General features: G+C 32.9%; 1 protein-coding gene and 1 pseudogene across 1 annotated transcript; both read right to left on the bottom strand.

Annotated features, from left to right (window-relative positions):
* LOC18589829 (aldehyde dehydrogenase family 3 member F1) lies at nucleotides 6,935–21,425 on the bottom strand. Its single transcript, XM_018128257.1, has 10 exons — nucleotides 21,184–21,425; nucleotides 20,935–21,003; nucleotides 9,724–9,820; nucleotides 9,384–9,590; nucleotides 9,076–9,200; nucleotides 8,670–8,774; nucleotides 8,413–8,585; nucleotides 8,041–8,131; nucleotides 7,753–7,902; nucleotides 6,935–7,566 (listed from the first exon to the last, which is right to left on the bottom strand). Exons 1-10 carry the CDS (start codon nucleotides 21,382–21,384, stop codon nucleotides 7,306–7,308), a joined length of 1,479 nt encoding a protein of 492 aa, XP_017983746.1. The 5' UTR covers nucleotides 21,385–21,425; the 3' UTR covers nucleotides 6,935–7,305.
* Nucleotides 24,154–25,322, bottom strand: LOC18589830 (annotated as a pseudogene).

Here is a 25,638-nt window from a genome sequence, read left to right on the forward strand (position 1 = left end):
TTAGTCAGTTAAGAAACTGAAATAAAAATGATAAAATTTAAGGGAAAAGAGAAAGGTATACTAGATGAAAAAGAAAAAGAAATACTGCTAAACTAAAAATAAAAAGAGAGGTAATTTTTTAATTTTGAAAATAAGGGTAAATGACAGCATTTAAAAGGGGGAGTCTGACGGTTATAAAGGAAAAATAACTTCCCTAAGCTCCTTCTCTCTCCATTAGAAGCCACTCCTTTGAAAACCAAAACCCCATTTCTCTTAAACTCTCAAACCCTAAGTTCGAATCCACTCAAAATAGATTACCAAAACCACTTTACCTAGTAATATTTTGGAAAATAAGAAAAGTAAACAACCCATGGAAGAAAGTCCACCATCCAAGATTCAAAAAAAGAGGAAAAAGGATAAGTCAGCCTCGGTGACAGAGAAAATTGGAAAAAAATAGAAAGAAAAAGAACAAAAATCAGAGAAAAAAAGGGAAAAAGAAAAACTCCTCAGAAAAGGTACTCCTCCATCCACCAAATTTAGAAATAAAACCTATGAGGATAGGTTTAGGAAGAAAGAGAATGCACCGATTTCATGTGGAAAATACATTGACTTGGATAGCTTTAATGAGGTGCTAGAAATTAAAAAAGGTTTATCGGATTATTTTGAAGAGATAAAATTGAAGAAATTGAGCACTTTTAATAATAGAACCTATAATACCAACTTAGTGAAGGAATTCTATGCTAGCATTGCACTAGATGAAAATGAACTTAAGTAACTTGAGGATTTTATTGATGATGGTCTGAATGTGTTCTTGAATGGAAAGGAGTTTGTGGTCAAGGCCACAGATTTGGGAAGTCTGCTCAAAGTTGAGTGTGAAGAATGAGAATATGAAATTCTTGAAGATTATGATTCTTCATCTCTGTGGAAAATAATAATAAGGAAAAAGGAAAGATATTCATCCAAAAGTTATGCCAATTTCATTAAAAGCCCTCAGATTAGGATTTTGCATTATTTCATTGCCTTTGCAATACATGGAAGAAGCGGTAACTTCAACTACGTAAGCCTTCAAGATATGTGGCTAATAGAGCATGCCTTTAATGCTACCCCCCTTAACTTAGGCAGATTCATGATAGAAAGAATGAAAAGAACATGTCCAGTTAATAAGGTAAATCTACCGTATGGAAACATAATTACCTCTCTTATTAAGAAAAAGGGGATATGGAGTTCAAGATATAAAATAGACCAAGTGAAAACCAGGGACCAGGCAATCTATCTAGGAAGCTTGCCAAACCTAAACCCTAAACTAGAAGGAGAAAAGTTTGTCAAGACCCCCAAAATTGCTCTAAAGGATGAGCATTCCACCCTTGCTCAGACTCAGACAGCTTCCTGCTAGATTTCGAATGAAATGATTCTAAATTTACTAATGAGAGTTGATGGGAAACTCATTAACCAATCTGCAAGGATACAAAAAATTCAAGATAAGTTGGAAGAGCTAGAAAAGGTGATGAAAGAAAAGAGAAAAATAGCTTTTGGACCTACTACTGAAGACATTTCTGCAACACCAAGTCTAGCACCAGCAGAACAAGCTACTGAAAGTCCTGACCTCCAAGCTGAAAGTGATAAACAAGAATTTGTTCTAGCATGAAAATCTCCCACTCTTGAGCCCCGAAATGAATAAGAATCCAATGAAGGCACTGAAGTACTTAGATCCTTTAATGACAACTCTCCACCACATGATGAACCATAACCAGAAAAACCATCTCCTCCCAACTTTGAGGAAGTTTCAATAATGGATGTATTTCACCAAATGGTCAAAAAAGAACAAGCAGAAAGAGAAACAACAAAGGATAAAGATTAGAAGTCAGCATCTACAAGGGCTTCTCCTAAGTTAGTTCACATTGCCAGAAAAAGTGGACCTACTAAAACAGAACAAGGGCAAGCAGCTGCTTCTACCAAAGATAAATCCAAATCTACTGGTAAAGGCAGGAAGACCATGGCAATAAAGACAAAATTTCTCAAGAGGAGAAAGTCTTCAAGAATAGCTGAGAAAGCCAAACCCTTAGTCCAATCTTTTGCTCAAAATCCCCTCCAAATTTTAGACAGATCATCCCCTGACTCCTCATCACAAAGAGCATCACTTGGGCCATCTCCTGAACCCTTCAATGTCCATTATGGCACTGATGAGTCTAACCTTTTTGATTCTTCTCAAACCAGTTAACCACCCTTATTTTTTGCTGATGATAAAAAAGGGGAGTAATATGATCGAAAGCTTAAGGGAGATAGAAAGTAAAAGAATTTTAGGGAGAAAATAAAAGTGATGTAGGGGCAATTTAGGAATTTAAATCTAACTCTAACGATATTGAGCTATTTATGTTATTTTATGTACTGATGGTTGAAAACTGGATGTTGATAACTTGCCGATAACTTATGTTTATGGTTGTTCTATTGAATTGAATGGAAACTATTTCTAAAATAAAAATGGATGTTGCTTATGTGTTTATGATATATGATATTTCTGCTAGATGGTTAATGGTATTTATTTTTGGAATGGACATGAAAATATGCTGATGACAGTGAATGATAATTTTGTTACTTACAGTTGATTGTTATGTAAGGCTGTATAAAAATATTTTGTCAAATGATTGAATCTATACTTGTCATTTTCTTTAAGAAATAAATAAAAACTTGCTAAAATGAATAATAAAATTATGCATACTCTAAGTGAGAGCACATACTCAAGGGGAGAAAATCCTCATTTTGTGCAGAACAAAAAGGATCTAACAGACACTATGCTGAAAATCAATGAATGTTTTGTCATCATCAAAAAAAGAGAGATTGTTGGCTCCATTAGTTTTTAATGATAATAAAACATTCTCACTCATTTATGTTTAACTATGCTACTTGAGTGTGCAAGATGAAAAATGTATGCCAATTGTAAATTAATCACTAAAAGGCAAATATCAAATCTTATAAGAATGAGAAGCTAAAGTTGAGCCACAAAACAGAAGCCTCTTAGTTGGATAAAGAAGGGAGTTAGTCAACTAAAACTCAAGAATGAAGATGGTCGGTTTAGAAATAGAGATGACTTAATCGACTAAGAAGCATTGTTAATCGACTAAGAGCTTACTGCCAGAAACTGGGTTCAAAGACAACTTAATCGACTAAGAAGTATTGTTAATTGACTAAGAGCTCACTGCCAGAAACTAGTTTCAGAGACAGAGACGACTTAATCGACTAAGAAGCATAGTTAGTCAACTAAGAGTATTCTGTCTGAAGATTTGAATTTGAACACTAAAAGACAGATTAACGGTTAAAATCACTCCAAACTGTTTCTCAACGGTCAGAAACTATCAAATATCTATCAAAGTTGGTTCTGTAAGTATAAGAACCCTCCCCAACAGCTAAGAACTAATTCCAAGGCTTCCAAGAACAAAAAAAGCTCAAAAACAGCAAAAAATTCTCTACATACTTTCTACACTTCACTCCAATCTTTGTAACTGAGATAAGTAAGTCAGTTTGTATCATTCAGATCAAGTTAGTGGTAATAGGTACATCCTTATTTCTTTTCTTTTTGAACACTTAGAGTGAGCGAGTCACTTTAAGGGATTTATTCAAGCTTGGGTTAGCTTGATTAAGTGTATAGGTTCTAACTCAACCTAGAAAAAGTTAGTTTTGGATTTTTGTTGATATCGAGAAAAACTATTGTTAAAGGTTGTGGCCAAGCCTGTGAAGAGTTATTGTAAAAGCTTGGTTGGAGCTTGGAAATTCCACCGTTTTAGTGATTTGGTTTGAAAAATTCTTGGTTCAACAATCAAGGCAGTTGATGTAGGTTTTTAACTGAACCACTATAAATCTTTGTGTATTGTTTGTCCTGTTTTACTTTTCATTTCATTCTTCCTTATATTATTCCTTCAACTTGCATCGAAATTCTCATTATTGACCTCCAACTTGCCCCCAATTAGAGATCAAATTTAGTAAGAGTCAAAAAGTGCTATTCACCCCCTCCCCCTCTAGCATATTTATTTGGGACCAACAAAGCTTTCATAAGAGGCATTTGAAATAAAGCCTCTTAAACCTCATCCAAAGAGATTTCAGCTTCCAACGTCTCATTAAGTGCATTAGACATCTACGGCTTAATAACCATTAGAACATCATCAATCTAATTCAGCCTTGAAGAATTGAACAAATTAAAGTAAAATTCACCAACCTTCTTTGTAATTTCTTCTTGATCGTCAATCCACTCTACACCAGCTCTTTTCAAAACCTAGATGGTATTTTTCTTCCTACATTCCTCAACTTTGCTATGAAAAAACTTGGTAATCATGTCACCCTCTCGCAAGCAATCTACTCCAGATCTCTGTTTCCACATTATTTCCTCATATCTTATTAAATCATTAATTTTATGCTAAAACTATTTAACCAGGTGAAATTGACTCATTGATTTGTGGGCCCCCTATAGCTTAGACTTGAAAGAATTAAATTTACATTTTACCATTTCAAGCTTGTTCAAGAATTCTAATGCCGATAGGTGTTGATTGCCCACTACTTCCGATATAAGTTTTTCACAATTTATATCATTCAACCAAGCTGCTTCCAAACAAAATCTTCTTTGCCATCTAATTGTTCTTTGACTAAACAAGTCAATCTTTAAAACAAAATAGTCTGAAACTCCCAAAGCTTTAGTGTGAACAACATGCTGTGGATACATATTTCTCCAAGACATGGAAGCCAAAGCTCTATCAAGCCTGCATCTAATTGTTTCATCGCCCTCTCCATTATTCCACCACATAAATAAAGGACCTCTGAACCCCAAATCTAGAAAACCACACTCACTACTAGCCTCCCTAAACTCCCTCATCCTTAATTCACTTCGTTCCACTTCTCTGTCTTTCTCACTAGTAAAGAAAATTTCGTTAAAATCGCCAAAACACAACCATGGTAGTTGAGATTTCTCCTTAAGTTTTCCAAGTAGATCCCAACCTATACGTTTATCTGTCGATTGTGGGTACCCATAAAAACTTGTTAATCTCTTCTTCTGTCTTCTAAGAATTATTTCTACATCAATATGGTTAAGGGAAAAAGTTTTAATTTCTAACAATACTTCCTTTCTCCATAATAAAGCAAGACCACCACCCCTACCAATACCCGTTACGTCAACAGTCAAACAACAATCCATACCCAACAATACTCTCGAACGTTCTATTTCACTAGTATACTTTCTTGTTTCCATTAAGAAAACTACCTCGGGTTTTATTCTCCTCAAATATTTGAGAAGTTCTTGAATTGTTCGAGTCCTCAACAATTCCAGTTCATAATCCCCATTTATCTAAGTGGCGCTAGCCGCCAGGACCATCGTGCACCGCTAGTTCAACTTGAAATTCACCGCAGTTCTTATTCTTTTTCCCATTAACCTTTATTTTTATGTTCTAATCCTTCAGTTTTCTCTTTAAATTTCTCCTCACAACTAGTTTACAATTTGGTCTAGGACCATCTGGCACCTCAACATCAACCAACACACCTTTCTCACCATTCAAATCTGCATATTCCTTTGGATCCACTCGATTCAATACAAAGGGCTTTTCGGGGTTTACTGTTGGCAACTGTTCTCTACCTTCGACTGGCACCTATTCAACTTGCACCTGTTCTCTACTTTCATATGGCACGTAGTCACTTGTCTCTGGCATATTACCTCTTGCCACTGATTTTGAATCATCCATTCGTTCGATTCCATTCACATCATTCTGTTCATCACCCATACCTTAAGATTGAGCCTGCTTTAATATTTCACTAAGCGTGGCTGAAGTGAAATGACCCCCACTACCCTTTTTCTTTTTATGTCCCACCCCCTACGAGTGAACATCCGAGTTCTTCCATTGGCTTTGTCCATGACCTTCGAATTTAATCTTCACTGCCTTTCTTCTTTGTGAGGCTATTAGAAAAGCCCCATATTGTTTTTGAACCTCCGTACCATTCTCATCGAGGCATGGTTGGTTACAGCTCTGTTCTTGAATGCCACACCTAAAGCAAAACTTTGGCAGCCTCTCATAATGGAAGGAAATCCACTTAATGTGACCATCATCCATGTGAATCATAATTCCTCTCTTTAAGGGCTTTGTTAAATCAATAAGGACCCTAATCCTCGTATACTTTCCTTTGAGATCCCCACCGTCCCCATCCACAGTAATAAACCAGTCAGTTGTGTTGCCTATTACTTTTGCAGTTTCCCTCTCCATTAGTTTAATCGGAAGACCAATAACATGTATCCAGAGTTCTTCATGCTTGAAGTTCACTTCCTTTGGTTCCATTGAGTCCATGTCAAACTCTTTCAACACCACTAGGTTTCGATCAAAGCAGCATGGTCTACCAGCTTTAATCCGATCAAAATCCTCCTTATCACTGAAGCTAAAGAAATATTTGTTTTCCCCTATTTCCTTCGCCGTTAGTTCTCCTTTAGTTATCCACAGGTTACCCAACATTTTTATCATTGCTTCCCTGTAAATCTTCTTCCCCTTCCACACTATTCCCAAAAGGCAATAATCGTTGCTATATTTTGATGAACTTGAACCATTGTTGATACCGATTTGTAGTTGAGAATCGTCCGCCTTCGTTAACCTTAAATTCTCTAATCTCTTCCATTCAACACTCTTCACTACCCTCCTCTGTATAAAGTGATCCGAATTACTCGAATTGTTGCCAAAATCTTAAAATTAGACTTTAGCAGAGACCTTGCTTGAAACAAGATCCTACTCTCCAAAACCCTATTTTAGAGAGACACCTTTTATTTCGATTTATTTGAGGACATCTTACAAGTGAATCAAACTTCGACTTATGCATTTTTCTATTCAAAGAATTAAATTCGAATCTCCTTCCTATTCTATTAAATCAAAAAGTTAAAAAGGAAAAAAACTTATCTATTGTTCTAGTTATAACTTAGTAAATGCTTTGTGCACTAGTATTACCAATTATTATTGCAATGCCCTTTTGTAATCTCCTCTATTTGAGGAAGGATTGATCATTTTCTCATAGTGAGATAAAATAACACAACTATATGTAGTTGATTTATGATAAAATAACAACTTTGCAACATTAAATTACAATGAGAATAGCAGAGAAATAAAGGGGATGTCCAAAGGCAGTGAAAATTAACTGCAATCATGCTTATTGATTTCTGATGTTTCTTCTCTAATCTTCTAGGTGATTGACAAGCCATTATGCTAATTGCTCAATAGCCGTGCTTGCAGGCACTGTTACACTCTTGGAGGAATTTCTTGGCATCCATTGCTAAAAAATGCTAATCATATTATAGCATATCGTTTGACGACAATGCTAGCGGACATCAAATCTCCTTCTAGACCTCTTCAACCCCAAAATGATAAGCAGCATTCCAAAATAATCGTAATTGTAAGCAGTCTCGAAGAGTTCCAGTTTGTAGTTATTCCATGGAGGAAATCTAAACCAAAAATCAGTGAGGAAGCTTCTTCTGGCGACTGCCTTGTAGTGACTAAATGTGTCAAAGGAGAATTTGCCATGGTAATTCCCAATCCCACTTTCACCGATCCCCCCAAATGGAATGGTATCAGCTGCATACTACATTTGATTTCATCCAGACCAAAACATTTAAACAAATCAGGGAAATGGTTAGAGCTGAGCAGAAAGAGCTAGCTTCGCCTTAAATTCCAATCTAACCAACCTACTACACTCAGATGACTACCACTTATATTTTCAGTAAATTTTCTTCCTTGATACTTATAATTACTTGAGAAATTAAAATACCTGAATGATTGCATCATTAAATACCACAGCTCCGGATGATGTTTGGGATACCATTCTCCTCCTAAACGTTTCATTCTTGGTGAAGGCATATATTGCGAGCGGTTTAGGCCTTGCATTAATAAAGTCAATGCTGTCTTCAATCTTATCTAACTGTCAACGAAAAAACCCAAATGTTCAAACTTCATCTTGAATGACTAGAAGAAAAGGAACTGACTGCTACTGCCAACTACTTTTGTTTCTTGAGCTAAAAGTATAAATGTGTTTTAAGTGCATATATATGGATCTTACTGTGATTATTGGAAGCAGTGGGCCAAAGATCTCTTCTGTCATTATGGTTGATTCACGTGGGGGATCCACCAGTATTGTTGGCTCAATGAACCTGCAGGGAATTGAATAAAAGAGTCAAAAAGGCAAGCAATTTAAAAAAATAAAAAGAAATGGGATCAATATTATTGGGGGATACTAGTAGTCAAGAAATTAAGCAGAACATGAATAGGGTCTTCTGTTCCAATTTTCCTAATTATCCGTGATCTAAACAAACAAAAGAAACTGTTAATCATGAACTTGTATCTTCAGCACGCTAATAGTTCAAGCTTTAGCAGTTGCATTGAAAATAATGAATCATGTATAGCTAGATGGAATAGAGAGTGGACAAGTTACAAGCTGTCTTCATCCATTGAACCGCCGTAGACAATGGAGTCTTTAACCATTTTATCAGTCAAAAGGTTTTTCAGTCTCAAGAAATGACGTTTGTTAACTATCCTTCCAACACTCTGTGATTCTCTAGGGTTATCTCCATACATTTTCTTGATTAAGACCTTCATCAACTCCACCTGGAAAAAAACGGGGTACACTGAATTTAACAATAGCATTGCTATTAACAATAGGATGAATAAAATGGATTCGAGTTGACGTACCACAGCAGATGAAAATGCCTTTTCCACTAATAGATAGTCAACCGATACACACGCTTGACCGGCACAAGATCCATATTTTGCCCCAATGATTCGATTTACAGCCACCTTGATGGAATAACACAGAACTTAATCACTGAGCAGCTTGGAATAACAGAACACATAATAATAAAAAATGCATGAAAATTCAAGCTCCATATTACCGCATACTCTTCTCTTCGTATAGCAGGAATTATATTAGTGGGAGAGTGCATCTCAACAGCGCCAACCTTCTAGGGGCATAGAAATAGCACTCTCCAGTTCGTATAACTGATGATTAACAGTAATTAACTTTGCAGCAATTTAAATGGTTCATTCATTTCTGCAGGAATCATATATAGTCTTAAGTAATTTTATTAATAAAATCTACCTCTTTGTCCCAAGACCAGGATAGCGAATCAAGGACAGCCGGGCATTTTCCACCCAGCTCGAGAGTAACTGGTGTTAGATGCTTTGCAGCTGCTGACATTACTATTCGCCCCACTCTTGCACTTCCTAGCATTAGTTTAGTTTATACTTTTAATATTCCGAAACAAAAAAATATGTAAAGCAATTGACTATATTCAGGTAGAAAAACAACTATGGCAAAAAAGAAAAAATTATCTTTTCGTTAACAAATTAAAAAAAGGCTCTTCAACAATTAATTAAATGGTTATCGAAGTCAGCAGTGACATATACCTGTGAAGAATATCTTGTCCCATTTTTTCAGAAGCAGTTGTTCTCCAACAGCTGGACCACCCTCAATGACCTTGATAGTTTCATTGTCAAGGTAATTGGGGAGGGTATTAAAAAGAAGAGAAGAACACGCAGGGGCCAGCTCTGATGGCTTTAAAACCACAGCATTTCCTGCAGCTATAGCTCCTAATAAAGGCTCCAAGGAAAGTGCTGTTTTATAAGCAACAAAAACATAACAATTTTGAGGTTAAGCTCTTCTGGAGAATAAAAAAAATTAAATCTCATTTGGGTTTTAGTTTTTCAATATTCCTGTAAAAAAACAAGAAAAACTTTCATCACTAACCCAAGGGAAAGTTCCAAGGTGAGATAACGAGGACAAGGCCAAGAGGCTCAGGAACCAATTCAGCATGTGAAAGCAGTGCAAATATAGGAAGTTTAGCCTGTTTAACCACAATCACGAAACAAACATGGAGGTCAGTATTATGGTATGCACGCATTCCCATCAGTTGAGTTCTAACAGGGACCTTTGCTATCTTAATTTCTTAATTTTCGTGATAGAATCGGATTGTTTGACAGTGCTTTTAACCGAGCAATTGATGAATCTGAAAATTGGAATTTGACATAGTTAACAACGTAAAAGAGCAAACCCACTCTTCATAATTTAAATGAAAAGAGTGTTAAAATAATTAGAGTGATCAATTAATGGTAAGCTTTGCACATCTAATTAGGTAAGTGCGGTTTGATGGTTGTTTAAGTCTTGACACAATAAGCTTTTAATGGAAAAGCTTTTTATGTTTATTTTATTATACATATTTAGATAGTTCCTTCTTTCTTTCTACGTTACAGTATTTGCCCATTGTGAGCTACCATAAATAAAGGAGAAGAGCGAAGACAAAGACTTAGCCTTTGCTATAACTTCTTTACTTTTCCGCTGCCAACAATGCCTATGTCAATGACACAAACGAATATGCCATAATAATTAAATTAATTTGGTATTCTAATCTTCACATATAAATTCAAGATTTAACCTACATGTGATATCAGACCTACTTGTTTGAAATTATTATCCCACAAAAATTTAGAAATTTAATAAATTTACTTTATAAAATTGCATGTTGGGCGTACTTTTTTGATAGCCAGAATCCTATTTTCCAATGATCATTAGGGCTTTTGTTCATCATAATGCATAGATCAATTTGGTATAAATCTCTTCTCTTAACTCACATTGTCAAAATAGGAATTAGATAGTGAAGTTTCATATTTGAATATATAATCCAAAATCTAGTTCTTGATTAATCACTTATATTTTATGTGTTTTAATTTAAATTGGTTTCTTAAAATCAACTTACCTATATTATAAAGTTGATATCTAAGGTTTAATTACATAAAATATAAGTGAACTGAACCGATTTTGAAGAAACTCAAAACAAGTTAAGAATAGGTTTTTCGAAAATAATTTTCTTGATGATTGACCTTGGTTTTGTAGTTTTTGGAGTGTTTTGATGCATGAGTTTTGTAAAATTACATTCTAATTAAGTTCTGACAAATTTAATTGCATTAAAAATGAGCTAAAAACCAAGAAAAATAGAGAAAACTTCCAAACAAACCCGAACGGGTCAGGTTCAGCCTCAAATGGGTCGAGCTAACCATGCAAGAGGTAGAAGAAGGCTGAACCTGACTCTTGGATGAAACCCATTGTGAAACCCAACCCTAATGTGGGATTGCTAAGTTAGAAATCCTTAGATGAGCATGCCAACGTTGTGTTTTAAACACTTAAAACTTAGTTTTATACTTAGAAAACCTCATGTTTTAATGTTTTGAAATGATATACAAGGTTTGGTTTGAAATGGAGTCCAATTGGACAAGGTTTTTGCCTTAAGTTTTAGCTACTAGAGTTTATATATCGATAGATGTTCTTCATTTGAACCTAGAAATGATTTGGATGAAAATCTATGGACTGATGTTCATCATCTATCGATAAATATAGATCCGCACTATCTATCAATAGATAGAAACTCAAGAACTTTTAAAAAGAACCCTAAATCCTATCTATAGATAGATGCTCTTAATTTATCAATAAATGACACTATTTATAGAAAAAAAAAAAGGCAACACGGTATTTTTTTCATCTAAAACTATAAACATGGCACATTCTTTGAGGGTTAGCAACCCTCAGTCACATTTTTGTTAGGTAAACTCCTCTCAGAACCCCTCTCAACTCATTTTTACATCAAATCATTATTTTTAATGGTTTAAAGCTTGGTTCTTTAACTTTATGATAAAAATGACATTTTTTAAGTTTTGAAAACCTTAAAGCTTGTCTAATTAATTTTGAAAATTTTGTTTCTTGGCCTAGAAATTCTATTGGAATATTAAAGTTAAAGGTTTTGTGATTTTTCAAGCCATTGAAGCTCATATAAGGTAAAAGTAGCAGATTTATTAATTTTAGAATGGGTTTAGTGAAAAAAAATAAATTTAGTCAAAGGTGAATAACTTTTGAAAGTTCTTAGAATGATTAATATGAGATTGTTAGTTTAGAATTTGATTGCTATGATTATTGTGTATTAGGAATGATCGAAAACTCCAACGAAATCACTAGAGAAAAGCTGTGATTGGGTCTTCAATCGAGGTGAGTGAATACATTACATTCAAAACTATTTTGATAAGTAAAATTGAAGCATGAGTTGAGAAAATTTATTAAGTATGATTTCGCAAATGTTTATGAAATGAAAATAATTGTGGATGAGAAAAATATTTTAAAATTTATTTTGCAACTTACTACGTATATAAATATTTTATTATGTATTAGTTTTCAAAAAGAGGGCCAAGCACTTTATTAATTGAAACATTCGATTACTCCAGTCTTCGAACTATTGTAGGCACGAGATATGATTTATGATTAATGCATGTATGCCATGATGTGTAAGTTAGATATGCTGAGGCATGAAATGTGTGATGAATTGTACAATGATTTTCCATTTAAGATGTTATGTTTATAAATATGATGCGTATTCCATATACCACATGAGGTGAATGATAAACCATGTTGAATGTCATGAGATTATGTGTGCGATGTATGTTTTCCATACTATATGAAAAAATGGAATAGGCATGAAAAGATGCCATGAGATGAGCATATGATGTAATTTCCATATACATTATGAGATAAGTAAGCATGTATGTGATGGACATTCCACATACGAAATGCTATGAATGTAAGAACTCAACAAGTGCGAATGATTCCACTCACATAGGGTGTACTAACGACTTCACTCCTATGATGCATCATAAACGCTCAAGGTGCAATGGAGTTATACGTTGTCGACCCAAGGTTGATGGGGGTCAAACTATCACAATATGTGAATTTTAATCATAAAGGAATGATGACGATTGTTATGTCTATGAATTGTTGCATGCTAAGTTCATTTGGATTTTGTCTATGAGTTATACTCCATGATCGTATGAGGATGTGCTTGGTGAAGTAAACTAAACCCTAAGGATAGTCTCAAGAGGTAAGGGGATTTAAGGAGGGGTGAAAATGCAAAATTTTGCCTAGAAAACAAAGTTTTAGATCGAGCTATCTATCGATACATGTAGAACATTTATCAACAAATAGCAGACAAAATGCAATAGAAAGCATTCTATTTCAAATCTATCAATAGATGTTCATCATACATCGATAGATGAGTTACAAAATTGTAAGTTTTGACTTGTTTGAAGGTTTTTCAAAGGTGGAAAAGTTGCTAAAAGTTATGTAAACTTGTTTTCATTTTTCATGCCAATGCTATTTAAATTGTGTTTAACCATGTTTCATGAACTCTATGATTAAATTATTTATGAATGGCATGAAATTTCAAGTGTATGATTACGAAATACTCTTATCTCCTAACTTATCTCCTTCCCATTTTCACTCACAAAGTCTTTATGACTCACAAGTTATTTTCCCCATTTATTTTTGTTGCAGATCAATGATAACACACTCTTGCTAGCAGTCAATGCCAATATTGGGTATTTTACATTGATAAGGTTATGTACGAGATTATGATGATGACTCGAGAGCTTACATGGACACTCGAGGGTGTTGTTGACCTTTAGGTGGCGTTTGGTATTTTGCTGGGAATTTGATTGCTAGTAATGTGATTGTTAGGTATGTGATTATTGGAAATGTGATTGTTATGAAGATAACTTTGTAGCGTTTGGTATAACATGAGAAAGTGATGATTGCAGAGAATGTGATTACTGAGAAGATTACATTGTAATGTTCAGTTTGGAGGTATATTACTGGGAATGCAATGTAAATTTTCAAAATTACCCTTATATATAAAAATATAAAGTTGAATTAATTTATATTATTTTTAATATAAATCTTTAACTTTTCAATTTTATTCTTAAAATAATAAGTAATAATATGATAAAATATCATGATATTTGAATATTAATTATTTAAATATTAAAACATGTGAAATTATAAAATATTTATTTTTAGTAAATTAGTTAAGTTTAAAAAAAATAAATTAATTAATTTAAATTTTTTATAAATAAATTGATTAATTTAAATAACTAATTAATTAGTTAATTAATAAATTTAATTAATTTTTTTCTTTTTTTTCTTCAACCTCTAGGTTTGTTTTTCTTTTTTTTTCTTTTTTCTTTTTCCTCTCTTTCTTCCTTGCACCTATCATCAGATTTAATAGTCTTGGGTAATGCAAATTCCAACGATAGCAAAACACTCAACACAAGCAAAACAACAATAATCTCTAATCAAAACTTCATTAGTAGCAAACCAAGACAAGAAAAAAAAAAACAAAGACATGAAAGCAATAGCCCAACTTCAATTAGTGATGAATTATTAGATTTGATAGATAATCTATAAAACTTCAACTTCAAACAATCAGATCTGATATTTGTAAAATCAAAGAATATAAACCATAGACCAACTAGCCAACAATAGCATATTTGATTCAAGTGAGCAGCTACAGCAAAAAAAAAATGATGATGATGAAGATGATAAAGAGAAAGGATATAGGTGAGTGGCTAGGGCAAGAAGAAGAAGATAAAGGTCAGGTTGTGGCAAGAGAATTTGGGAAAGAAAAAAAAAACGTAACTTTCACTTTACAAAGGGAAAGTTACTTTGCATTGGTGATGGAAGGGAATCACATACACCCTTTGCCCATTGTAATGACATTACAATGGGAACACTTTACAATCTATTTTAGACAAACCAAATGCTGCAATGTGAATACGTATAAAATACAAGGAATGTACCCCACATGCAGCATAGTAAACGCCCCCTTAATGTTATTGTGCACTGTGACAGTGGCACTTGTTACTATATATGAAATTCTTGAGTTTACATAATTAAGTTGAAAAGTTTTTTAATTGTGTTATGAGTTTTATGAATGCATGCATGATGATATTATATGTTAATGGATGTTATAAGACACTTCTGCATGAAATGGGGATGTTTATGATAAGAAGCTTGCTTGAGCCTAACGGGTTATGCTCGTCCGAATCCATGCACCGGTCACAATCCCTCCAAGAAATGGAATGTGACACACACACGCAAAGGGTGGCTTGTGTGGGCCCTAAGAGGTCCATTTTCACCCCCTTTTTCTAGTAGCCTAAGAATTTTAATTCTAATTTATTGAATTTTTTCAAAAATTTATATGACTTTAAAATAATTATTATTTAATATTTATGCATGTTTATATATTTTCTCTAATTTACATGTATGTATTCTGCCAATTTAATTTTTTTTATAAAATATTTTAGCATGCTAAGAGTCTGTTGGCAGTATGTACTCTCCTTAGATCAGTCTCTAATTTTGTATACTCTTGAGTTGAAATTATGTGCATAATTTAGAGGATTATATTTTTTTTTAAGTTCTAGACCTAACTTTTAATGCAATATATATTGTTTAAAACCAAATGAGATACACCCAAGCTTAGTATCTTAGCTAGAATATTCCATTGCATATATTAGATTGAGTATGTAAATTAAGGATTTTGGGCAAATTATAAATTCTCGGTTTGAGAAAAAAAATTATTAATTGATGTAAGTGCTTGGCTACCAAAGCGAGTCATTTGTTGAGATTAATGGATTATTTTCTTAAGCACATGTTATGAGATGGTCTTTAAATTGCTTTCTACAATTGCTTGCCCAAAAGGGATATTGTGTGAGGCAATTTAGAGTAGGACATGAAGCATCATGGTTGTGTAGTTATACCGATCTAAAGGGTCTGTTTATCCAAAAAGGATAGGATTTTTCAAAAATTAGAATATTCTCATATTAGCTTTATATGGAAAGTGCCTATTAGCATATCATATTCTTTACCCAAAGTGGAGTCTATGATGGTGCACCTAGACTCTTTGGTTATTTTCTTTTTAACATATTATGAATTGTTGCTAATTATTTTGTTATTGCCCATTGACTAATAGTTGCATTTCTTGTCTTGAACAATGACTTTTATGTTATGTTATGTTCTCAATTTTTTTTTTTTGAAAGGCATGTTATGTTCTTAATTAAAGGAAAGTTTGAAACTATTGATAAACTTAAGATCTTTAAAATTAAAGTTGAGAAAAAATTTTGAAACAAATCATTAAATCTATCAAGTTAGATAAGGGTGGTGAGTATTACAGTAGGCATAATATAAATAGACAGCCAAAGTGTCAATTTGCCAAATATATAGAAAGTTGTGGAATAGTGTCTGTCACTATACACTATGCTAGTAATCTTAAACAAAATGGTGTGGTTGAAATGCAGAATCACAACCTTTAAGGATGTGATGAGGAGTATAATTAGTGGGTTATTTACTAGAATTTTTTTAAGGAGAAGCAATCAAAATAAATTTGCATATCTTGAATAGAATCTCTGCCAAATCTATACCTACAATTCTCTTTACACTTTGGACTTGATGGAAATCTAGTCTTAATCATTTATGTGTTTAGGGATATCCTTCAAAAGTATGCCTATCGTTTCACTTATTGCTAGTTTATTAGGAACTTAGATCATTCTTAGGATTACAAATTCTACTGCTAAAGAAAGGTGGTAAAATTATTAAGGTAAAAACAACTAAGTTTTTACTCTTATGATAGAGATGAAGGAGAGTATATTGAGACTTAAATATTCCTATACCTATATAGAAGGATAATATGGCACATACACCAATTTAGGGACAAGAATAAGTTCAACAAGTTCTTGATGAGGTCCCTCAGCATTAAAATATTATATGATAGATAACACAAAGAAGATTCATAAAGGAAAGGAAGTTTGCTTTTTCCTGAAACATCTATGAATTTTATCTTTAAAAGGGTAACTATGATATTGGTCCTATAGTTTATCTATTAACTTTTTCAGAAGTTGTTTTCAGACGTAAATTAGATTTATGATGAGATGCAATGAAGGATAAGATACAAATCTATGTTATATAGTGTTTTATGAGAACTTGTTGAGCTAAATAATAGTTACAAACTCATTAGTTGTAAATAAAATATATAAGACCAAGAAAGATTCTTAAAGAAAGACTGAGAAACTTAAAGTCAAGCTAGGTGCCAAAGATTTTAACTAGAAATTTTTTTTTCTTGTATCCTACAAGGATATTGTTGAAATGATTTATGACATTAGAAACTCATTATTATTTAAAACTACACTAGATAAATGTTATGATTGCCATTCTAATTGAGAATCCTATTGAAATGGTTTATACGTTATAACTTAAAGAATTTAAAAAGAATGATCAAGATCATCTTGTGTGCAGACTTAAAAGTCTATTTATGGGCTTAAACAAGTTTCGCGTTAATGATATCTTAAATTTGATGAAGTAATACCCTCTTTGATTTTGTTGAGAACAAGGTAGACTAAAGCATAAAGTCAAAGATCAGTGGAAGCAAGTTCATCTTTCTTATTTTGTATGCTTTTGATATCTTGCTTGCTAGTTGCGTCTAAGGAATTTGACACGAAAGATCTTGGGAAGCATCCTATGACTTTAAAATTTAAATCCATAAAGATATATCTCATCACTTGTTTGGACTCTCTTAATGTGCATACTTTGATCAAATGTTGAATATGTTTTATATGCTTGATTGCAAAAGTGGAGATATGCCAATTGTTAAAGTTGATAAATTGAAATTGGCATAATATCCTAAAATGATGTGAGAGGGAATATATGGAAGCAATGTCATATACTACTGCAATAAGGAGTATGACGTAGGCTCAAGTGTGCATGAGGCTGGACATTACTTATGTAGTGGGTCTTTTGGGAATATATTTATCTAATCCCAATAAAGATCATTAAGGAGCTGCAAAGAATGTGATGAGATATTTGAGTAGAACTAAGGATTATATGTTCGTTTATCAAAAGGTTAAAGACCTTAAACTAGAGGGTCATGTAGATTCTAACTTAACCAACTATTCAAATGATAAGAAGTCCACATCTGGATATATTTTTATGTTGGGTAGGAAGTTGTTTCTTGAAAGAGTGTTAAGCATACACTCTTAGCTTTCTCTATTATGCAAGTTAAGTTTGTTGCTTGTTATGGGGCTGCTACTCAAGCTATTTGGCTTGGAATCTTACTTCTGAGTTGTGTGTTGTTGATTTCATCTCTAGGTCTCTTAAGAATTATTATGATAATAGGTCTATTTTGTTGTTCACTAAGAACAACAAAAGCACTAAGGGGTCTAAGCATTTAGAGATAAAGTATTCGAAGGTTAGGGATTTTGTAAAAAAAAAAATGGTGACATTGTTGTTGAGCACATTGATACTGATGACATATTGGCTGATCCTTTCATTAAGGAATTAAGACCTATAGTTTTTAGTAAACATGTTGAAAGCATGATATTTTGGGGACTTTTGATGTACTTGATTAATGGGAGTATGTTATTTATGTTTTTAAAACTCTCACATTATGTTTAACATTTAATTGTGCTAAGACCTTTTTCTATGTCTTTAAACATCCATGAGATGTTTGATTTTATATTTAATGATGATCATGGTTGATTGATAATCTATACTGTTATTTGATAGGTTAAAATACACTAACTCTCTAGACTTTTGACAATAATTACTCACGGGTCTAATAGTTTTTAAAATGAACAATCTGCTCCAAAAGAATATTTTCGCTAGACACATAAGTTTTGTCATTAATCAACCATCAATATTTCTGTTAGTTTGATGGTGTGGTAAAATTTTTAAGATAATTTTGTCCTTCATTAATTTTAAAAATTACCACTATATAAATTATAATTTTTCATTTTAAATTTTTTTCTCTTTTTCAAAAAAAAAAATCTTTTCATCTAGCCATCCATGACCAGTGATACTTCCCAAAGAAGCACTAATCTAAAGCTCCCCAAGGGAACAATGATCTAGCACTTCTGAGGGAGCTCGATCTGAGGCTCCCTAAGGGAGTGCACAATACTCCCTAAGGGAGCCCCGGGAGATCCGACCAAATTTAACATTCCATGGCCAAATCCAACAGCGGGGTGGTTGACTAGTGTAAGGAAACGTCACCAACCGATCTGAGAGAAAGGAAAATACTGGAAAAAGGACATTTTAGATATTTCACATTTAGGAATTAATACCGTTCATACGTAGCAGAATATTCATTTTGAAAACTAATAGACCTGCGTGTAATTATGACCAAAAGTTAAGGGAGTAAGTGTATTTTATCCTATTTGATATTATCTGTACATGTATATATGATTTATTAAAATTGCTATATTGTATATATGCTTTGTGAAATCTTGAGATTGGTGTTTATCTCAAGAGTGATTTTAGTGGTATGTCTCATGAATGACACCAGGAAGGAACCTCAAAAATAAGTGGGAGAGATACAAGCATGTTGTTAATGCCGTATAGATTTCTCATCAGGTTTAGAGAAATCAGCAAGAGGACTGACAATAAAAATAGTACATTGAGATCACATTTAGATGCTATGTTTTTGCTACACAACCACACTGAAATCCATTGTCGATAGGATCACTAGTACTTGTAACTATGGATTTGTCATACATCAATAACTGGCATAATGGTTGTCATAATTCAATTTTAGATGTTTTTATTGGACAAGATTGTCAAGATGTGATCTCTACGAGCTAAATTGTTTTTCTTTAAATTGTGGCCACATCAAAATTAATTCAATTAGTCTGAAGTCTTTTCTAAAGTGTTTTCCTAAAATCAAAAATAAACTCTAATTAATATTGCCTAAATGGGGGAATTTTAAAATTTTCTATTTTATGGGCTATTATTAATTAATAATTTTGATTTAATAAAATAAACTGATAATTTAGTCTTATTGTGAGACAAAACATGAAAACCCAATTAATATTAGAGTGATCAATTAATGGTCCACTTTTCACGTCTAATTGAGTCAGTGTGGTTTGGTGGTTATGTAGGCCTTGACCCAGTAAGCTTTTAATGGGAGTTTTCTAGGGTTTATATATATATCTCGCTAGGTCTCTTTTTCCCTTTGCCTATTGTGAACCGCCATAGGAAAAGAGTGAAGAAGAAGACTTAACCTTGACCATAAATTCTTTGCTTTTCTACTGCGAGCAATGACTACCTCAATGACACAAATAGGTATACAATAATAATTACTGTAATTTGGTGTTCTAATCCTCACACATGGATCCAAGATTTAACTTACAAAGAGTACATGCTCTGATTGAATACAGATTCGATAAAATCCTCTATCATGAAATGGAAAGGAGAAATTAACTGGGCCATTCATATTTTTAATTTTAGTTGTGAGCTTGCATCTGACATGTGTCTCGGATGCAAACTGTCATAAATCATTTTTGTGAGATAATAAAATCTCAAAAAAGTTACTTAACAGGTCGAAAATTAATATACACTTAAAAGTTTTTTGTTTATTTTTTTTAAATTATCTGCCATGGGTCCACAATTTAATTCAAAAAAAAATCTATTATGTGGAGGAAAGCTATTACTTATAAACTAAAGATCCATTCCATACCTTAATGATGTATATCCATAGCATTCTATCCCACTCAATTGTGCAATACTCTTATTGCACTTGATCTTTCACCCATAGAGAAGAGGGACTCACTTTGGTCTAGTTTTACCTTGATCCAAGTATCTCTTATGAGGAGTCCACATCAGTAAAGAGTTTGGTAAACTTTGATATTATTTGTCATATCTCGTGTTTTTAACCCAAAAACATGTCTATTAGGTAAAAAAAATTATTATTTATAAATTTAAAACTTATATTATCCTTTACTGATGTGGATACGTGACATAAGAAAGAATTTGAAGAAGAGTGTTAAAGTCGTATAAAAACTACTAACCTTAACTTTTGCAAAAGGCGATAACAGTGATGAAACCAAACATGATTATTACATCATTTAATTTCTAAAATCAACAAAGTTCATTAAAAAATTTAAAAAAAAAACCAGGAATACATACCAAACCTACAATAAACCAGCATAAATATTGCCTCAACCATTTACAGAGTGTCAGCTTAAACAAAGATGAAGAGTGTAGGGGTTAAGTTTGGATTTTTGAACCAAGTTAAAGGTGTCAGGGATGCTTTAGGATGATTACCTCTCTGCTTGACATCCATTTTTGCAAATCCTTGAGTGCAAGATTCAATGATTTCTTTATAAGTCCTACCTGCAAAGTCCCACCATGTATATGTTATGTGTACAAAACACGCACCAACGAAAAGGGAAGAAAAAATTCGAGGAAACTATGAAGCAGGGGTTTCCTGCTGGCAGAACCATATTCATAAACTCAATATTCAAACTCATTAAATTAGAGTCCAAACATAAAACAAAAACTTTTTCTCCTTACCTCATCTCGAAATGCTTCAACATAATGCTTCCCTAAATCGTCTCTCAAAGCCCTGAAAATTTCTACCTCATTCTCCTTGAGAAAAGTTTGCAACCCTTTAAGCTGAGACCTCCTCCAGGATAATTCTTTGGTCTTTCCACTCCTGCAACACTCCCTCATGACCTTCAGGTCTGTCTCCAAATCAATCATAACTTTATCCATGCTTTTACGAATTATACGTGCATCTTATTTCTGCTATGTATGATCTGCTATTCTATTTATGCTTGTTGTGCAGCAAATCAGTGGAGCCTTCCTAACAGCCTACTTCCCACCAACTTACAGTTATTATGTGGGCTCAAATTTGTTAACTTGCCAGCCCTCTGTTATAGCGATACTGACCTGACATTCATTTTTCATCGAAATACAATTTTCAAAATTGGGATATATCCCGATAAAGAGAGTAGTACTGTATTGATGGGGGCCGAGGCTCAAAAAATTTTTAAAATTTTTTATTTATTATATATTTTTAATCAGGGTTGGAGAGTCAGATATTTATGGGGACGTAGCTCTCAAAATGTTTTAAAATTTTTATTTGTTATATATATTTTTAATATATCTCAAAAATTTTTTATAAAAATAATAAAATGACTCTACAAATCTTACTCAATTTTATCCTAATTCTTAAGTTTCTCTACATCTCTCTCTCTCTCTCTCTCTCTCTCTCTCTTTTATTTTTCTCCTCTATTTTGTTTTTTTATTTTTACTCTACTCTCTTTTATGTAACTTACCATTGAGATACATTTCATTTTTCAAAAAAAAATTATAAACTTATGAGCTTGGAAAAATATGACATAAACTACTCACCACCATTATGTGAAATTAAAAGAAGGTAAAGTTTTCTTTTATTTTCTTCTTTCTATTTAATTCTTTAACTATTTATTATTTAATTATTGTGTGAAATCCTGTATATGATTTTTAATTATTTATATTTTATACATTATAGTTTTATATTTAATATTTTTAAGTTTAAATAAAAATAAAATAAGAATATTTAGGATGTTGATGGTATTAATATTTTTTATGTTTGATTTAAATCTGAGTAAATTGAAAATAATTAACAAATTCTTTAAAAGAAAATATACAAATTGTCCAAATAATTACAAATATTTTAGTTGTTTATATTGAAAAAAATATTACTAGTCTTTTCAATATAGAGTCAATAATTTATGAATTTGAAACTAGAAAACATCATCTAGCACAATTTCCTAAATACTATCGTAAATCTTTTTTTCTTATTTTTTTTTATTTACATGTTATATAAAATTATTGTCTATTTTGAATCTTTTGATTGTTAATTAAATTCAATGTATTAGTTTTAAAAATCATATAAAAATATAAAAATTAAAATTTGAAATATAAATAATTAAAATTCATAATATTAACTATAAATAATTCAATACTATACATTTTTGAAATATTTTTTAATAAACGTTAGTCAATGCAATTAGAATTATTTTTATTTATAAATTAGATAAATCTTATTAATATTTATAATAAAAATATTTGTAGTAGATGCAATTAGAATTGTTATTCAGAAATTGGATAAATCTTATCAATATTATAATGATGATTTAGAAATACAATGAAACATAGTTTGTTTTTGTGAATAAAAAAGTTTTTCAATATTCGTATATTTATATATAAAAATAAAATCAGTGATGTAGTTGTTGCCTGCAACCGTTAAATTATAAACCCCACACTTGACTTCTATTTTCATTGCTAGGTTTGAAAATTACGTCCTTTGCCAATCAGATTTGTTAATATGAGTACATTCTTCGTGGATTAGTGAGCTCTTATCTCTGATTAAACAAACAAATCATACTTAATCAATTTTTTTCTTCCCACTTGGGTTGCACATGCCACACCCTTGGTGCAATGCTACGTCCAACTGTTTCATCATTAATGGTTTCTGGCGGTTTTTAAATTCTATATCAGTAAAGCAATGTACTCTCGTTGCCCTGCCGCCTTGCCATTGCAGCGTACGATAGGGGGAAACCTCAGCAGATCTGTTAACTTCAGTACATTTAAGTGACGAGTCCTGATGCTGATACCCACCGACAGTTGAATATTTGAAATTATCTTGTTTATAATTTGAAAAACTACGATGAGAATTTCAAATTTATGTACAAGATTAGTTTATTTATAAAAATATCTATGCTTTTTCTTCGCACATAATTGACATGGATCTAAAATTTGTATGTAAATATGACACTTTTTTACCTAATTTATGCCTCGTAGTATATATATTTTTACGATTTATATTATTTATATATGTTAGAATTTCTACTTTAAATTTTATTCATTTATGAGAAGAGATAAGTTTATTGTTTTTTTGTCATTATACTTAACCTTTTATGAAAGCTAATTTGAATATTACGATGGCATCTTGCTCGTTTATATTAAACGATCATCAAATTATCTGTATTCTTGTCTTTTATTACGTTTGTAATTATTATAATTTTTCTTTTAAAGAATTGATAATGTCAAAGATAAAACTTTGGACTTCATTGTTACATAAAATTAAAATAAGAAGTGAAGAAATAACCCCCAAGTACATAACACACGATGTAAGATGTAGGGATATTGGAACACTTAATTATATTCAGATCTAATAGTTCTGAAACATGAATCCACACACTTTGCTGTCCGTATAGCTATTTATGTTCAAGACTAGCTAGGATGTCTTAAGCATGAATAGAAATAATTTGTCATCCATGCATAATGCTGTCCGAATTATTAGTTATCCCAATCCATGAGTAATCACACCTTGCAGCCAGTAAATATCTGCTGTCCAAATTTTATTTTATTTTATTTTTTGAGAGCAGCAAAATTAAGCATTCAGCACACGGAGGAACCACATTAAACTTTTAAAAGCGGCAGTAAGGAGAGGGCTCTTTCAAGTCACAAATTAAACAGACACAAGAAAAGAAATACTCAACAAGGATTCTTTTTCTTTTTATTCACAAAGTCTCAACGTCACATAAAAGTTACTCTCAAGGCCATCGCATCACGAACCGCATGTATTATTCTGGCCACCAGGATCAGAGACTTCAGCCTTGCAGACCAATTATACCGCAACCTGCTCTGCCACCAGCATTTCCGGTGGTTTTGCTAAAGCTCATGGCCCCCTTTGCCAAGGTCATCAGCATCTGCATGGACAAAAACAGCTCTGCCAATAATGGAGTGTGGCCCAGTGAGAGGAATCTGTCTGTCAATAATAGAGAAACTTGCACAGCCATCATCACCAACAGTAACATATCCTAGATCACCAGCATGGCCATTCTCATCTTCTGGGGCACCATGCTCTTTGCCAGCAGGATTAAATTGGGGCCCTGTTGACATGCAACCATTTGTTGTGTCCCCAAGGGCATGAACATGGAAGCCATGGTGCCCAGGCTTAAGACCAGAAATGTTCCTGTAGACACATAAATTAAAAAAAAAAATAAATAAAATAAAATAAATAAATAAATAAAAATCGGGATGGCTGGGCGTACGCCCAGCCATCCCGTCGCCGTCCCATCCCCCACCCACTACGCGGGATGGGGGGTTCTGGCCACCAACTCCAGGGGTGCCAGAACCCCCTCGCGGGGTTGTCCAAAAAATTGGACAACCCGGCTCTTTAAAAACCCTGCAAAAAAGAGAAACAAAGGAGAGCGAGTTAGCCACAACACGAAAAAACCAAAAAAATCATCAAGAGCGGTTAGCCACAGAAAAGAGAGAGAAAAGAACACAAAGAAAAACAAAGAGAAAAGGGTGAGATCTGAGAAGAGAGAGAGAGGCCGACGGAAATAGGGAAGAATCGTAGGCGAAGTGATTCGTCGGGTGAAAGAGAAAACCGAGAAAAGAGGGGAGGAGTCGGCGCCGGCGAAGGGAGAAGAAAAAATTTTTTAGAGAGAAGGGAGAGGGTGCGGTCTAGAGAGAGAAACAGAAATGAAAAAATGAATAAAAAAGGCTGAAAAAGGATTTTATAGCCAGAGGAAGCACGCCTAAACGGCGCCGTTTCAAGGAAGTGAAGGATTCCAAGGGTCGACGCCTAAACGACGTCGTTTGAGGGAGTCTCTAGAGCCCAAAACGGCGCGTTTAGGAGAAGGCCAAGCGGACCAAGGAAGCAGGCCAGGCAGACCTCCGCGCAGCCCAGACCACTTGGGCCTTCCTTCCGGCCCAAGCAAGGTGAGGCCTAACCCATTTTTTTTGTAGATTTGGGCTCATTTAGTTTATTTTATTTATTTGTTTAGTTTTAATAAAGATATGTAAATAATAAAAAATATTAATATTATAAAAATATTGGAAGGCTTGCAAAAATAAAATAAATAATAATAATAGTAATTTATGATGCAAATATACATATTATATTATATTTTTAGATAAAAAAATAAAAAAAATAAAAAATAAAAAATATATAAAATAAAATAAAAA

Source organism: Theobroma cacao, chromosome 9 (genome assembly GCF_000208745.1).
Source record: "Theobroma cacao cultivar B97-61/B2 chromosome 9, Criollo_cocoa_genome_V2, whole genome shotgun sequence".
Taxonomy (NCBI): domain Eukaryota; kingdom Viridiplantae; phylum Streptophyta; class Magnoliopsida; order Malvales; family Malvaceae; genus Theobroma; species Theobroma cacao.

Excerpts from the sequence above, each read along its gene's own strand:
- LOC18589829 (XM_018128257.1), bottom strand. The coding sequence starts at position 21,384 with ATGGATAAAGTTATGATTGATTTGGAGACAGACCTGAAGGTCATGAGG. Across the intron at positions 9,201-9,383 it reads GGACAAGATATTCTTCACAG|GAAGTGCAAGAGTGGGGCGA; the intron begins GTATATGTCACT and ends AACTAATGCTAG. Across the intron at positions 8,586-8,669 it reads AGGCATTTTCATCTGCTGTG|GTGGAGTTGATGAAGGTCTT; the intron begins GTACGTCAACTC and ends GTTTTTTTCCAG.